Source organism: Microcaecilia unicolor, chromosome 1 (genome assembly GCF_901765095.1).
Source record: "Microcaecilia unicolor chromosome 1, aMicUni1.1, whole genome shotgun sequence".
Classification (NCBI taxonomy): Eukaryota; Metazoa; Chordata; class Amphibia; order Gymnophiona; family Siphonopidae; genus Microcaecilia; species Microcaecilia unicolor.
The window spans coordinates 145,586,763-145,601,455 of record NC_044031.1 but is presented as its reverse complement, the minus strand read 5'-3'; the positions used below and the strand labels follow the sequence as shown (position 1 = coordinate 145,601,455).

The following is a 14,693-nucleotide window of genomic DNA, read 5'->3' as shown; positions in this document are numbered from 1 at the left end:
ATTTAAGGAGCGGGCCTGAGATAGGACATTGCTTCAGGTTCTATTTCCTGAGGCCAGTCTCCGTTTGTTCTTGTTCTCAGTTGGTTTCCTTGCTCTACTGGTTTTGACTTTTGGACTGTTCCTGGTTTACTCTGCTAGCCGCCTGCCTTGACCTTTTGCCTGATTCTGACTACGCTGTGAGCTGCCTGCCCTGACCTGTTGCCTGTTTTTGGACTTCTCCATTTTCCATCTGCCCTCTTCGCTCCTGATTCCAGCCTGGGTCAGTTTGTCAACCCCGCGGTTCCAGAAGTCCCGTTGACCGCCTGCAGCTGGGGGCTCAACCCTTGGTGAACGGCGGTCGCCGCGAGTGAAGACTTGGGGTTGCACGGCTGTCCTTTGAGGTCCTTCGGGGCCTTGCGGGACCTAAGGGCTCACCTTCCTTGCAGACAAGACAGGTTGGTCTGAGAGGCGAAAAGGTCCACCGAGGGGGTGCCCCACTCTCGGAAGATCTTGCGTACCACTCTGGAATGAAGCGACCACTCATGCGGTTGCATGACTCTGCTCAGCCTGTCGGCCAGACTGTTGTTTACGCTTGCCAGGTATGTGGATTGGAGATGCATGCCGAACTGGCAAGCCGAACGCCACATCCTGATGGCTTCCTGACACAGGGGGCGAGATCCGGTGCCCCCCTGCTTGTTGATATAATACATTGCAACCTGATTGTCCGAATTTGGATGATTTGGTAGGACAGCCAATCTCTGAAGGCCTTCAGTGCGTTCCAGACCGCTCGGAGATCCAGGAGGTTGATCTGAAGATCTTGTTCCTGGAGGGACCACAGTCCCTGGGTGTGGAGCCCATCGACATGAGCTCCCCACCCCAGCCGAGATGCATCAGTCATCAGCACCTTCGTGGGCTGCGGAATTTGGAATGGACGTCCCAGGGTCAAATTGGTCTGAATCGTCCACCAGTGCAGCGAATTGCGGCAACTGACAAACAGGCGGATGACATCTTCTAGATTCCCGGTAGCTTGGCACCACTGGGAAGCTAGGGTCCATTAAGCAGATCCCATGTGAAGGCGAGCCATGGGAGTCACGTGAACCGTGGAGGCCATATGGCCCAGGAGTCTCAACATCTGCCGAGCTGTGACCTGCTGAGACGCTCTGGTCTGGGAAGCGAGGGACAGGAGATTCTGCGCCCTTGCTTCGGGAAGAAAGGCCTGAGCCGTCTGAGAATTCAGCAGAGCTCCAATGAATTCCAGAGATTGGACTGGCTGGAGATGGGACTTCGGGTAATTTATCACAAACCCCAGCAGCTCCAGAAGGTGACTAGTGCACTGCATGGACCGAAGAGCTCCTGCCTCTGAGGTGCTCTTGACCAGACAATCGTCGAGATACGGGACACGTGCACCCCCAGCTTGCGTAGATACACCACAACCACCACGAGACACTTCGTGAACACCCGTGGTGCAGAGGCGAGCCCAAAGGGCAGGACACAATACTGAAAGTGCCGTGTCCCCAGACGGAATCGGAGATACTGTCTGTGAGCTGGCAGTATCGGGATGTGAGTGTAAGCGTCCTTTAAATCCAGGGAACATAGCCAATCGTCTTTCTTGGGAAGTGAGTGATTACCTCATTTTGCATCTCCACTTAGGAAATATACTCCCTTGTATATCAGAGAAGTTGAAGGAGATGGGTGTTTTTTTTACAGAGACATTATGTACTAATCGTGCTATCTTAGGGTACTGTGTTATGTGAAGGTGTAAAATGGCAGACTCTCCCAGAAAGAGGGCTTGCCCTTACCAGTGTGGAGAGGAGAAAATGCTAGAGAAAAACCAAAGAGAAGAGAGCAGAAGGAAGCTTCAGGTTCACAGACTTTAAACTCTAGACTCTATGCTTGCATTATCTTTGTCTTTAGTATCGCTTTTTCCAACGATGTACTATACTAATCAAAACCAGCCATCTAGGTGGTGTACAATTAATCAAATAGAAGATAAACTCAAGACATCAAATGGATCAAGAACAAAAGAGTTTTAAAGCTACAATTTATTTCAGAAAGTATGAAACACAAGGATGGGTATTTGCAGTTTATAAACTCCCTCTATCTTTCACCTTAGCAAAAAGCTTTTTTTATACTTATTCTAATTACTTTCACTTCTTATTTTATATAGCAAATATTCCACAACAAGGGGGATACTCATTGAGCTCGTTCATGGACTATACAGAACCAATATTGCTGAGAGTTAAGCTAATCTAGTACAGTAGTTTGAAGAGTCAATAATAAAATCTTAAATCAATGTGTCAAACAGTTAAGTGGACCCCTACTTCCTTGAAAACAATTAGAAGCAGAAGCTTTAATAACTGGATAATAACTAAACCACCCCACAGAATAAACGTACAAAACTGAATCTGGACATCCTGTCCTTTATAAAAGTCTAAAAGGATTTGAATTTTGTTTTCATCATAATAATAAGTGGGAATTCATCATGCCACTATCAAAAGACATTTCAAGGACCTGCAAGAGAGAGTAGTAAATGCTCAAATGTATGGACAAGGTCCCAATCCTATATCACTGTCAAAATCACCAAAGAGCAAACTCAAAAATCATCCACGGCATCACAAAGAACCACTGACTAACATCTCTTTGTGACCTTCACCCTTCAATGTCTCAGGTACAACTCACAGTGTAAGTTGCTGATGCAAGTTTTCAGGCATCAGTCATCATGAAAAAAAACCTAGGAAGGAAACATTGCTCTCTAAAAAGAATAATGCCGCCCACCTCAGGTTTGCCAATCATCATCTGGATGACCTACAAGTTTCTGGAATAATGTTGTGCTGTTCAATGTGGTTAAAGAAATATTATGGTACTCTCCCCATTGATACACTGGCACATAAGGCATATTCTGAACTTAGATCTCAGTTCAAACGGGAACCAATGTCAAGTATGTACTATTGAATTAACATGATCATACCTCTTCCATCTAGTCTCCAAAAGTAACAAAGGATAAAAACATTAATTCTGCTTTACATCAGACAACCAAAGAGGACAATGCTGGGACATCCATCTAAGCCAAAGCTGAGTCAAAAGTTGATACTGCAGCAAGACAATGACCCTAAACATTCAAATGTTTACTATGGAAAGGCTGTTTTGTCCATTTTTTATATTTAAGTTTTTATGAAAGACAAGCAATAAAAATACTGGACAACAACAGAAATTGGGCTTTAGTTTGGTGCAAATAAGCCTTCACCCTAAAAATAGCCCTTGGAATACTGTGAAGTATGAGACCTGCTTACACAAAGGGTTAGCAATTCAAGGCACCACTAGTGCCGAAAAGAAACATACAAAAGAAAGACAGACAAATCGAACATACTACCTCCTTTCCTTTGTCCTGCATGAGCAGCACTAAAAAAAATCTTCATCATTACCCAATGCTTAAGTAAAAGGGGCCACTGGCCTACACCTTTCATAGGAGAAGGTGACAGTATGATGGGGTATTGATGAGCCTGTAATACTGCCTTTTGTTTTTTAACCCACACAACAAGTAAAAGGGTCATTGGCCTACTCCTGTTACAGGAGAAGGCAGCAACTTGATGGGGTATTCATGAGCCTATTACACTAACACTGCCTTTTTTTTCTTTGGTCCACACAACTGAAGTGCCTGGAAACTGATCCCCACTAGGATATGTCATGCCTGCTTAAACAAAGAGAGAGAGAGAGAGAGGGGCGGTTCTTGTTGGGGGGGGGGGGAGGCAGATGTCCTGGGCTCCCAAGGCAAATAGACTCTAAGCCTGCCATAAACTGAAGGAGATCCAGCCCAAATTTTCTACCCTCAGCTCCAGCATATCTAAAACCAATCTAATAAGATCATGAACAGGATGGAACCATAAAAAGAAGATGGCTGTTTAACCTTTCAAACTTTTAAACAATACAACACTCCTTCAAACTAACAACCATGAGACTGAAAACAAATAATAAAAATCACTGTTCATGGAATCTGTTGCCAAAAGAAATCATTAATGAATATTAGTCAAGTAAACTTGTGAAAGCTATTCTTGATTATCCCTCAAACTGAGCTATGAAAAATTTGATCTACTTTTTAAGATCTGCTGAATACTTATGACCTGGACTAGTCACTGTCAGAGACAGAATTGCTGAGCTCGATGGACCTTATTCTGACTCTTGGATTATCATACATTTTTATGTATGCCGGAGGGAGAAACTGATTCTATTGCCATTGAATCTAACACTGTTTGTAAATACTTTTCAAGTAGCTCTAGCTGCTAGTTTGGGCGTTATTGCAAATGGGAAAGTAGGATATATACAGATTTTAAACAAATTTGGAGGCTATTGTTGGCAGTGGTGGTTTGGAGAGGTGGTTAGGAACTGCAAACAGTACTCATGTTTCACCACTTTTATTAGGAGTGACAATAACCCAGTGACTGGTGAAAAACTGAACCTCTCACTAACATCTCACAAGGGAGTCATTTGGGAGATGAGGCTAGGGCAGTGTAATCAAAAAAGATGCAACCTGTCAGAGTTAAGAACTGTTTACTGGTATCTGTCCATCTGACTGGATCTATTTAGTTACTGCTGTTGTGGTTGCTGTTTTGGTATGGGTATTGTAGAAATTATCCCTTCTGAAAAAGAAAAAAAAATAAGGATTGTCTCCTACACTGAGCCTACAATGGTTGCAGATGTTCTTGACATTTTAAAGATATATACATGAACCTTAGACATTCTTCAATTTTTTTCAAGTAGGCTCGGAGCTTATCTTTGGTGTGCCATGGGAGTAATAATAATAATAATAATGTTATTTATAGATGAAACCAACTCCAAATTTAGCTCATGGTGGTTTACAAAAAATAAAAAATAAAACAAATACAGTACAATGGAAACGTGCCACAAATCTCTCAGCTATCCTTAAGATGAGCATGGAATTAAGGAAGACTGGTGCAGATGGCATTTTGTATCAGCTCTTAGGACACCAGTAGTAGACCTGTGACTAGTGTTTCTTATATTCTGTGTTGCTATTCTAGCATAAGTGTGTGAAAAGTTACTCTGAAGCTTCGATATATCTCAGCTTCTCAAACAAGCTTTTCCTAGGCTCAAGTTCTTGTTGAACTATGAATTTCTTTATTTTTTCTTTTATAAGAATTTGATGTGGGTGCGCTCTCTCTATATAATATACTTCTAACTGGAGAAGAGGGATCCCCAAGGAAGCCCCATGAAGATTTTTGCTACTGATCTTGCATCTCTGAGAATATCTCAAAATGATAAGGTTCTTTCAGGGACTGGATATCTATATCTAACCACCTTGGCAATCTGTCAGAATCAGAATGGCTTACAGATAGCAATGATATCATTAGGCATTGCTCTCATTCTTCAGCATAATGAAAAGGCAAAATCTGTATTATACTAGATCAGGTCAGGTAACTCTTTAAAACAGTGTTTCATTAATTTTTGAACCATCATCACAATGACTGGTGATTCGCTACCTACTGTTGCGGACCTGGATAATAATTTATTATTTATTTGTAACACTTATACCCCGCGCTTTCCCACTCATTAGCAGGTTCAATGCGGCTTACAAAGTATAACAGGTTTATAAAGTAACATAGAATGGATACAACTGTAATATAGTGAATAAAGAGGTGGTCAATTAGATGTGGGTAAGTAAGATGGGTAAGGGAGGAGGATGGTAGAGGTTGAGGAGTGGGAGGAGGGTGTGTATAGGATCACGTGTTGTTAATTAAGGAAGAATGTAAAGTGAGGCGTTGGAAGAGGGATGAACTTAGAAAGGATTAAGTAGGGGAGCATAATCCAGGTTCTGTCTTTATAGTCTGATCCAGGTTGTGCAGAAGGACTCCTAATTTAAGTCAGGACACATATATAGGCTTGCTTGAAGAGGTAAGTTTTTAGCAGCTTCCGGAAGGGTAAGTGGTCATTGACAATTTGAATAGATCTTGGTAAGGTGTTCCAGAGTTGGCTGCCTATGACTGAGAAGATGGATGCATATGTTTTGTACTTAAGTCCTTAATGGGAATTGTAGGCCATTGTAATATTGGTGGTAGCAAAGTGAAAAGAGCTGATGCGAGTGAGCGTTGGCTGATCACTGGTTGACCAGGTAAGACTCCCCCCCACCTCCTTTCATGACCAGCTATATTTTGCTTGTGCTGAAACTCTATGTCAAGTTTGAGACACCAATATTCAATAACATCATCTCAGCAACACAGTCTTCTCCATGAAATGACCTAGTTGCATCATTCCTACTCTTAATGCTTTTAGTCTACACTGATTTCCTGGCACACACGTTATTCGCCTAACCCCTGGTACTGACATACTACATCTTTCTCATTGCGCCTTTGCTCCATGGAATACGAGGTTGGTGTTTTTGAGCTTATGCCTCAGATGCTTGGGGCATGGACCTTCTCTCCTATATCTGTCCTTGTTTTCCAGAAGAAGGGCATAGTCCTACATTCGTAACTCACGTATATAAAGACAATACGAGAGGGGATTAACTACTTCATTTGAGCACTGCTGAAAGACAGTCTTTGACAAGATGCCAGCCTCAAAAAATTGATTTTGAGGTTTTTGCTGGTGCCACTAGAAATTCAGCTAGTCTTACATCTATGGCTCCTCTTGGAGACATCCTACCACAACTATAATACTTCTCTCAGTAATATATGGGGATTAAACAGATGAAACATATTTTGTGATACTCCAAGATGCCTATTTTCCTTTTGTAGGCCAAGCATTTTCTAAACCCCATTTTTTCCTGAACATTTTATAAAATTTAAAGATGCTAAATTGAACCCAATCTTTTTTATACGAAATGTGAAAATAATTAGAACAAGAAAATGAAGAAGTTAATAAAAAATAAATATAGAGGAAAAATAATTTCACTGATCCAGGGGTGAGAAAGCTAGTTAGCACAATAGATCAGCTGAACAGAAAAGTAAACTAAGGAATAAGCAAAACAGTGTAAATACATAGAAGAGACTGTGCACATGCAAACTTATTTCATTCTGACCTCTGAGTAAGCAACATACTGGGTGATGTCACTTAGTTGTATGGCTGATTCATCTTGCTTGTCAATAAAGAATGAAAGAATTTTCTAAAAATTAGTCATTAAAAAATCAGTGATAGACTGAAGATGGCTTGCAAAGCAGCCAGAAATTAAATCAAAAATTTCAGTTACCCTAATGGGAAGTGTGGAGCAGGGTTGTCATAATCAGATAAAAATAGAAAATTCCTGGAACATCATTTACTTAGGAGAAACCATTAATGTAAACAAACCTGTCCTGTGATTTTTCCTAGGATAGTCCATATTGCTTGCCCTTCATTTCGCAAATTGCTATTCAAGTTCTGCAGTTCATCTAAGGACTCACAGAGCTAAACAAAAGAAAAGATTATTACTAACAAGTGTTTTAAGCTGTAACAATAATCATTCCTATAATGTTAAACAAGGGTGGGCAATGTACCAATATTTGTTTGCTCCAGTCATATAAAACAAAGTTACCTGTAGAAAATATCTGAGGACAGTAGGATAGGAATCCTCATATATGAGTGACATCATCTGAAGACGCTCACATGGGAATTTTTCTGTTATGTATTATGTTACACCAGGTTCTTGTATTACACCTGTACCTATACAGTTCAAGGACAAATTCCATAAAACAAGAACCAGACCAGTTTGTCCAGGAACACTTTTCCAGAACTTTTGAGAACATTCCATCATGCACATGCCCCTGTTCCTGCCTGCCAATGTTTTCCAGGATCTCCTCATTTCCATTGCAAGCATATTACAATACAACTCCTTGGGGAGGAAGGAGTGATTGTGAGGATTCCTATCATGCTGTCCTCAGAGCGCACCTGCTATAATTATTTGTTGTTGTCCCCCCCCCCCCAAGGACAAGCAGGACAGTTGAGCACTAACATATGGGAGTCACTAGCTATAAAAAGCCTTCCACATAGAAAAGGGAAACAGAACCAGTGGTGCTGCAAGTTGCAAACACCAAACTGTTTTTGGTGGCAACAGTCTTATTTTTATAAGGCAGTCTGAAATTGAAAGAAAGGTGTTATTTTTTCCTTAAATAGTTTGATCTCTTTTCTTCTCCTCTAAATATTGTGGACTGTAGTAATGAGTGGCATGTAATTATTTTCATTATCATGTATTCTCTTGCTGTTATTATTTCAATGTGACCACTTATTTTTCTTACTTCAAGGAATTTTCTTGAATGTACAATTTGAAATTCAATAAATAAATAAAATGGAAAAGAAAATGTCTATGAGGAAATGGAGTTGTATTCAAGACCCAAAACGATGATGGAGGGACTGTTTAGCAAAATGTACTGATGCATGGGAATCCTGCTGTAGACAATAATGCAATGTGAACATATGAACAGAAGTACATACTGTAATCCTGCAAATCTCTTCTACGGAAGCTGACCTCAAGTAGGCTACCAATGCTGCCATAGCTCTGACATTATAAGTTGTGAAATGAACCTATAACATCAGGCCTTTCTGGCCATAAATGAAGGAAACATAGTCTGCTAACCAACTGGAAAGCGTGTGTTTGCCGTCAGCAGCCCCCATCCTATTTCAGTCAAAAGAAACAACAGGCTGGGTGGCTTTAGTCTGCTCCAGAAAGATGGTCAAACCTCTCTTGCAATCCCAAAGTGTGCGGTGTGTGTTCACCTTTGTGGGCATGAGGTTTGGGAGGGGGGGCGGAAAAGATTGATAAGGACTGTTCACTGATTAAGATGGAAATCCATCACTACCTTGGGAAGGAACTTCAGTTGATATGCAGAACCACTCTTGCTGAAATACATAGTATAAGATGGATCAGTTACTAGAGCCTGAAGCTCACCAGTGCTGAGAGCACAACATCCCCTGATTTTGCATGATCAGTGTTGGGAAAAATCCAGTCTTACTGGACTTCTGATGGAGAGAGCAGAAGCAGAACCAGATCTGTCTCAGCCAAGAGGGTCTAGGGGAATCACGGTTCCACAATCTTGTTTGAGTTTCTTGCTGTTAGAGGAATCGGAGGATACACATTCATAAGGCTTTTTCCCCAATTAAGGAGAAAGGCATCTAAGGCTAGTTTGCCATGAGGCATATTTTCAAAGCACTTAGCCTTCCAAAGTTCCATAGGTTTCTATGGAACTTTGGAAGGCTAAGTGCTTTGAAAATATGCCTCATGGCATTTGTCCCCAGGGTACTTTACTGTTGAATGCAGTGGCAAAAAGGTCAATCAAGGGGGTGCTCCACTATTGAAAAATGTTGTAGGTGATACTCAGGCTTATTTTTCAAAAGAGAAGGACGCCCATCTTTCGACACAAATCGGAAAATGGACATCCTTCTCCCAGGGTCGCCAAATTGGCATAATCAAAAGCCGATTTTGGGCATCCCCAACTGGGGGACTGGGGCGTGCTTAACACATGGGCGCCCTCGGCCGATAATGGAAAAAAGAAGGGCATCCCTGATGAACACTTGGGTGACTTTACTTGGTCCATTTTTTCTTGCAACCAAGCTTCAAAAAGGTGCCCGAACTGATTAGATGACCACCGGAGGGAATCGGGAATGACCACCCCTTACTCCCCCAGTGATCACTAACTCCCTCCCACCCTAACAAAAAACTTTAAAAATATTTTTTGCCAGCCTCAAATGTCATACCCAGCTCCCTGACAGCAGTATGCAGGTCCCTGGATCAGTTTTAGTGGGTGCAGTGCACTTCAGGCAGGCAGACCCAGGCCCATCCCCCCCTACCTGTTATACTTGTGGTGGTAAATGTGAGCCTTTCAAAACCCACCAGAAACCCACTGTACCCACATGTAGTTGCTCCCCCTTCACCCCTTAGGGCTATGGTAGTGTTGTACAGTTGTGTGGAGTGGGTTTTGGGGGGCTCAGCACACAAGGTAAGGGAGCTATGCACCTGGGAGCAATTTATGAAGTCCACTGCAGTGCCCCGACATGTCAGGGGGACCAGTGCACTACGAATGCTGGCTCTTCCCATGACCAAATGGCTTGGATTTGGTTGTTTCTGAGATGGGCATCCTCAGTTTCCATTATGGCCGAAATCCGGGGGCGACCATCTCTAAGGTCGACCTAAACGTTGAGATTTGGGCGAACCCGATCGTATTATCGAAATGAAAGATGGACGCCCACCTTGTTTCAATAATACGAGTTTCCCCGCCCCTTTGTGGGGGCGTCCTGGGGACGTCCTGCGAGGACGCCCTCAGGAAAACTTGGGCACCCCGTTCAATTATGCCCCTCACTGTCATCCAAGGACCACTTGCGAGAAGGAAAGACTTGACTCAGTTTTTCTGCCAGGATGTTGTCCTTGCCTTGAAGAAGATATGTTGCCATGAGTAACATTCCATGAGAAATGGCCCACTTCCCCATGTTCAGAGTCCAAACAAAAGACATACAATCTTGTTCCTACCTGGTTGTCTGTCTGAACCAGGACAATTGACCTCTGAAAGCCCCTAGAATGTTCCAAATAACCTTGGATCCAGGAAGTTGTTCCTGAGACTACACACCTTGGTTGTGAAACCTATCTATATGAGCTCCCCAACCCAGCCTGGATGCCTCTCATTAGAACTGCATTAATTTGAGGGATTTGAAAGGACAATCCTATTACCAGATTGGAATGACATATCCACCAGGACAGTGAGGTCCCAAAGAGAACTAGTGACAGTTACTATGGCCTGAAGATTTCCAGTGGCTTGGGTCCACTGTGTTGATAAGGTCCATTGGGTCTGCCAAATATGAAGGTGTGTCAAGGGTGTTATATGTACTATGGATGACATGTGGCTCAACAGCCTCAACATTATGAACAAAGACAGAAGAAAGAATCATATCTAAGAAGGCTCCTATGAACGCCAATTGTTTTTTGTGCTTAAATAAGAATTAGGATAATTTATAGCAAACCCTAGTATTTCCAGCACCCAAAAGCTTAAGCATGCTGATACATCTGCCCTTTCTTGAAATCTGTGCTTTACAAGCCAGTGGTCCAAATAGGGAAACATGTGCACACCTAGTAGATATGCTGCTATGACCACTAGGCATTCTGTGAACTCTGAGGAGACGACACAAGGCAGAACACAGTACTGGTAGAGGTGCTTTCCTATGATGAATCACAGGTAACAACTGTGACTTGGATGCATCAATATGTAGATATATGCATCCCTCAAGTCAAGAGAACATAGTCAGTCTCCTGTTTGGAAAAGTAGTTTAAAGGAGCTTAGGAAAACCATCCTGAACGTTTGTTGATGAAATACTTGTTCAGGGCCTTTAGGTCCAGAAAGAGGCGGGGTGCTCCCATCTTATTGTGATAAGAAAACAGAGAGTAAAATTGCTGCCCTCTGATGGCCTGTAAAAGGGAAGAGATTTTCTCTGAGATGCTGAGTGCTCTCAGGGTGCAATTTTGAGGTTGATCAATAAATGAAGATGGTATCTTAGCCTTACTATTGCAAGAACCCACCATTCTCAGACTACAAGGTACCACCAGTCTGCAAAAAAGTTCAGCCTCTATCCTACCTGGCATCAACTCCAAATTCCTTCTAGGACTTTTGAAGTACCTCTTCAAGGAAGCAAATGAGTCTCAAGGATCAGATTAGACCACTTCTGATAGTGACATCGAACATGTCGAAGCCACAGCACTGTGTTGAGCAAAGAGGTCCTCTCCTTGAACTTCATGAGCTGCTATTCAAAAGCGGTAATCAACAAAAGTGCTGGCACATCCTCCTGAATCACTTGGTATGTATCAGAACTAGGGTCTCAGGTCCTTGAAGGCCGTTGCACCCTCTCCAATGTCACAGAAAATGATCATTCCTCATGTCAAGGGCACTTGGAGCATACTGGTGCTCTCAGTGCTGTGCTTCGACAAGAAGCAGTGTTGAACCATCTCATTCTACGCAGGACAACTGGCATAGCTCTACTTCAGCTCCGATGAAGTCAAGGACAAATCCTTCCTCTTCTTCAGGCAGGAAATGGAAGATGACTATTCCTGATGGCTTTTACTGAAGCTCCTTGGACAAAGGTGGCTGAGGCATTCCCAATAACAATGCACCCCCAGCATCCGATGCAGCTCCGAGACCAACTGAGACTGATGTTTCCAATACAGATGTTGATGGACTGGTCTTAACAGTTTTCACACTTGTTTCTTCCATGAATCCTGCTCTGACATCTGGGAACACAGAATACAATGAGTGGGATCATAATCAAATCCCAAGTATTGCAAGCACTAACTAAGAGTATGGTCCTTCTGAACCGGAAACACCTTTTGAAGCAGCTGCAGGATTTTTTCAGACATGTCATACTGAAAAATAGCTAGAGTGATATCAAATATCTCAATAGGAGATGGAATGGCACAAATGTTTAGATTTAATAACTAGGCTTAAGGCAAGAATACAATCAATACCAATGTATCTACATGGTTATAACAATAACAGAAACATTTTTTGTTTCTTCATAGACAATTTACACCAAAGCATTTTTACTGCTAACTCCAACATCTGAAAAATGTTACTATTGCCCAAATAGCTGCACAAAACTGTATTTGCAATCTACAAATTCAGTTTGGATATATTTTATTTATTATCTATAGGTGTATGTTTGCTCTAAAATATAGACTGCTGTCTGTGTAATAATCAAGAGTCAGTTATAATGAATATCAAATTAAGCCTCACAAGCCAAGGGTACCAACTAAGTGGACACACCTGATTAGGCTTTCATCATAGATTTTGGGATGTCATCAACAAGAAATGGATATATATGAAACATACAACTGATTGTACTTCCAAGGCAGTGATCTATATGATCTGCTTGGTATTATGATTAGCACATGGGTTTTCCCACACACTGAGGCCACTTTTAGCATCGCTGTCAAATGGTCGCACATTAATTTCCAAATTAGCGTGTGAGCCTTTACCGACACCTATTTAGTGCTGGGGCCTTTTTGGGGAGCAGACAGTAAGCATGCCCAGTGCTAATTGGTTAGTGCAACTACATTGCCATATGCCAACCATGTGCTAATCAGTTGGAATGTGGCAATGTAACTGCACTAACCATGCCTACTCTCTGCTCCCAAAACAGGCCCCCAGCACTAAAAAATAATAAAGCATTTTTTTTAGCCCCAGGGAAGCATGTGCAGATGCCTGGGCACGCCCCACAGCAGTGCATTTTGGTGCATGGGAAGAACGTGGTAATGCTTGCCGCCACTTAGTAAAAGGACCCCAAAATCAATAAAATGTAACACCTAATTCACATTCCTGTCCAATTACACCACCCACCTAACAGACCACTCCTAAATAAACACAACCCCCCCCCCCCTCTTTCTATAACAGTTAAGTGTCAAATGCATATTATAGAATACTAGCATTTGTGTATGTGATTGTTATATAGTTATATGCGCAAGTGCTAGCTGCGTCCTCAGGGGTATTCTATAGCATAGGCATGGCAAAGCAGTTAGGCATAACAGCAAGGGAGCATACAAGTGGGTTGGCCTGGGGCAGGTCATACATTTTAAACATCTAACTTACAGAATACTGTAATTGCATGCTAAAGTGCCACATTTATGCATGCTATTTACATGGCTTACATGGGTGCACCTAAATGTTGGCATGTAAACGCTGACTTATGCTAGTATTCTATAATGAAATCCTTTGTGAAAAGATGCCCTAATAAAATTAGTGCTTAGCGCATTGCATCTGGGCACCTAACGTTTGGTGCCCTTTACAGACACCCCCAAAATGTTCAGATGCCTAAATATAAGTTTACATATCAAAACTATGAAACTGGAAATCAAATGTTCTTTGTATGGCCAATTTTTTTCTTTGATCACCAGCAATGTATAAAATATACATGACAAAAGAAGGGCTTAATTTCTGGGGGAACAGTGTGGAACACAGTTCCACCACTTCATTTCAGACTCCAGAGCAGTGGGGGTGCTCTGCTCCAGCCCCTCCCTTCCAAGCAGTCTGCAGTGAAGAGGAGGAGAAGGTGAGAACCTGGAGAACAGTAGAGGTGGTCATTCTACTCAGTAAATCTAGCCCCTGTTTTTCCACTGCTCCTGCCCCTGGTCCACCTGTTCCTTCACCTGTTCCACAGTTCCACTTCCGTTGCATCTACAAAATTAAGTCCTGTATAAAAAGGCCAATGTATGAACATGTGTTAACATAGATGTTTTTCATCTCATTACCTCATTAGCACAGTGGCTGCATTTAAAGTTTTGCAAGGAAATTTTATACAGAAAGTCAACTGCTTGTCAAACCACTTATGCACATTTATGCATTGCCCTATATACAGATGACACTACTTTCCAGAATGATTTCTGACTCAGAAAATTATGGAGCATAATTCCCAGGAAAAATGAATTGACTTGATCACATCACTCACCTTATTATATTCTATGTGCAGCTTCTCCTGTTCATTCTCTAGCTTATCCTTAATATTCTTTTGTTCACTCATATTTTCCTGAATCTGAATCATGCGCATATTTCTCTCTGTTGAAAAAAAATATATAAGGTTGCTGTCATTATCAATAACCTTTTAAACTGGGAAAGTAAAACTGCGGAAAAATACCTCTCCCCCTGCTTGTATACTCAGTAACCGAGTAAGACAACTAGTCCTCTGAATTCAAGTTAAATATAAACTCTTTAGGGGTTGAATATTTTATATATTTCAGTTTGGTTTATTGTCTTGATAACTACCTT

At 41.9% G+C, this 14,693-nt stretch overlaps 1 protein-coding gene across 9 annotated transcripts in view; it reads right to left on the bottom strand.

Moving 5' to 3' along the window:
• The window catches only part of PHF14 (PHD finger protein 14), a 599,885-nt gene that overhangs the window by 399,228 nt on the left and 185,964 nt on the right, over window positions 1–14,693 (bottom strand). For all 9 annotated transcript variants that reach the window (XR_003941940.1, XR_003941941.1, XM_030201081.1 and 6 more), the window contains 2 exons: window positions 14,377–14,483; window positions 7,273–7,368 (listed from right to left, as the gene is read on the bottom strand). Coding sequence is in view for 7 of the 9 variants with exons in the window: in XM_030201081.1 (XP_030056941.1) it covers window positions 7,273–7,368; window positions 14,377–14,483 (203 nt within the window). In the remaining 2 variants the exon portion in view is untranslated. The remainder of the gene's footprint in view (window positions 1–7,272; window positions 7,369–14,376; window positions 14,484–14,693) is intronic.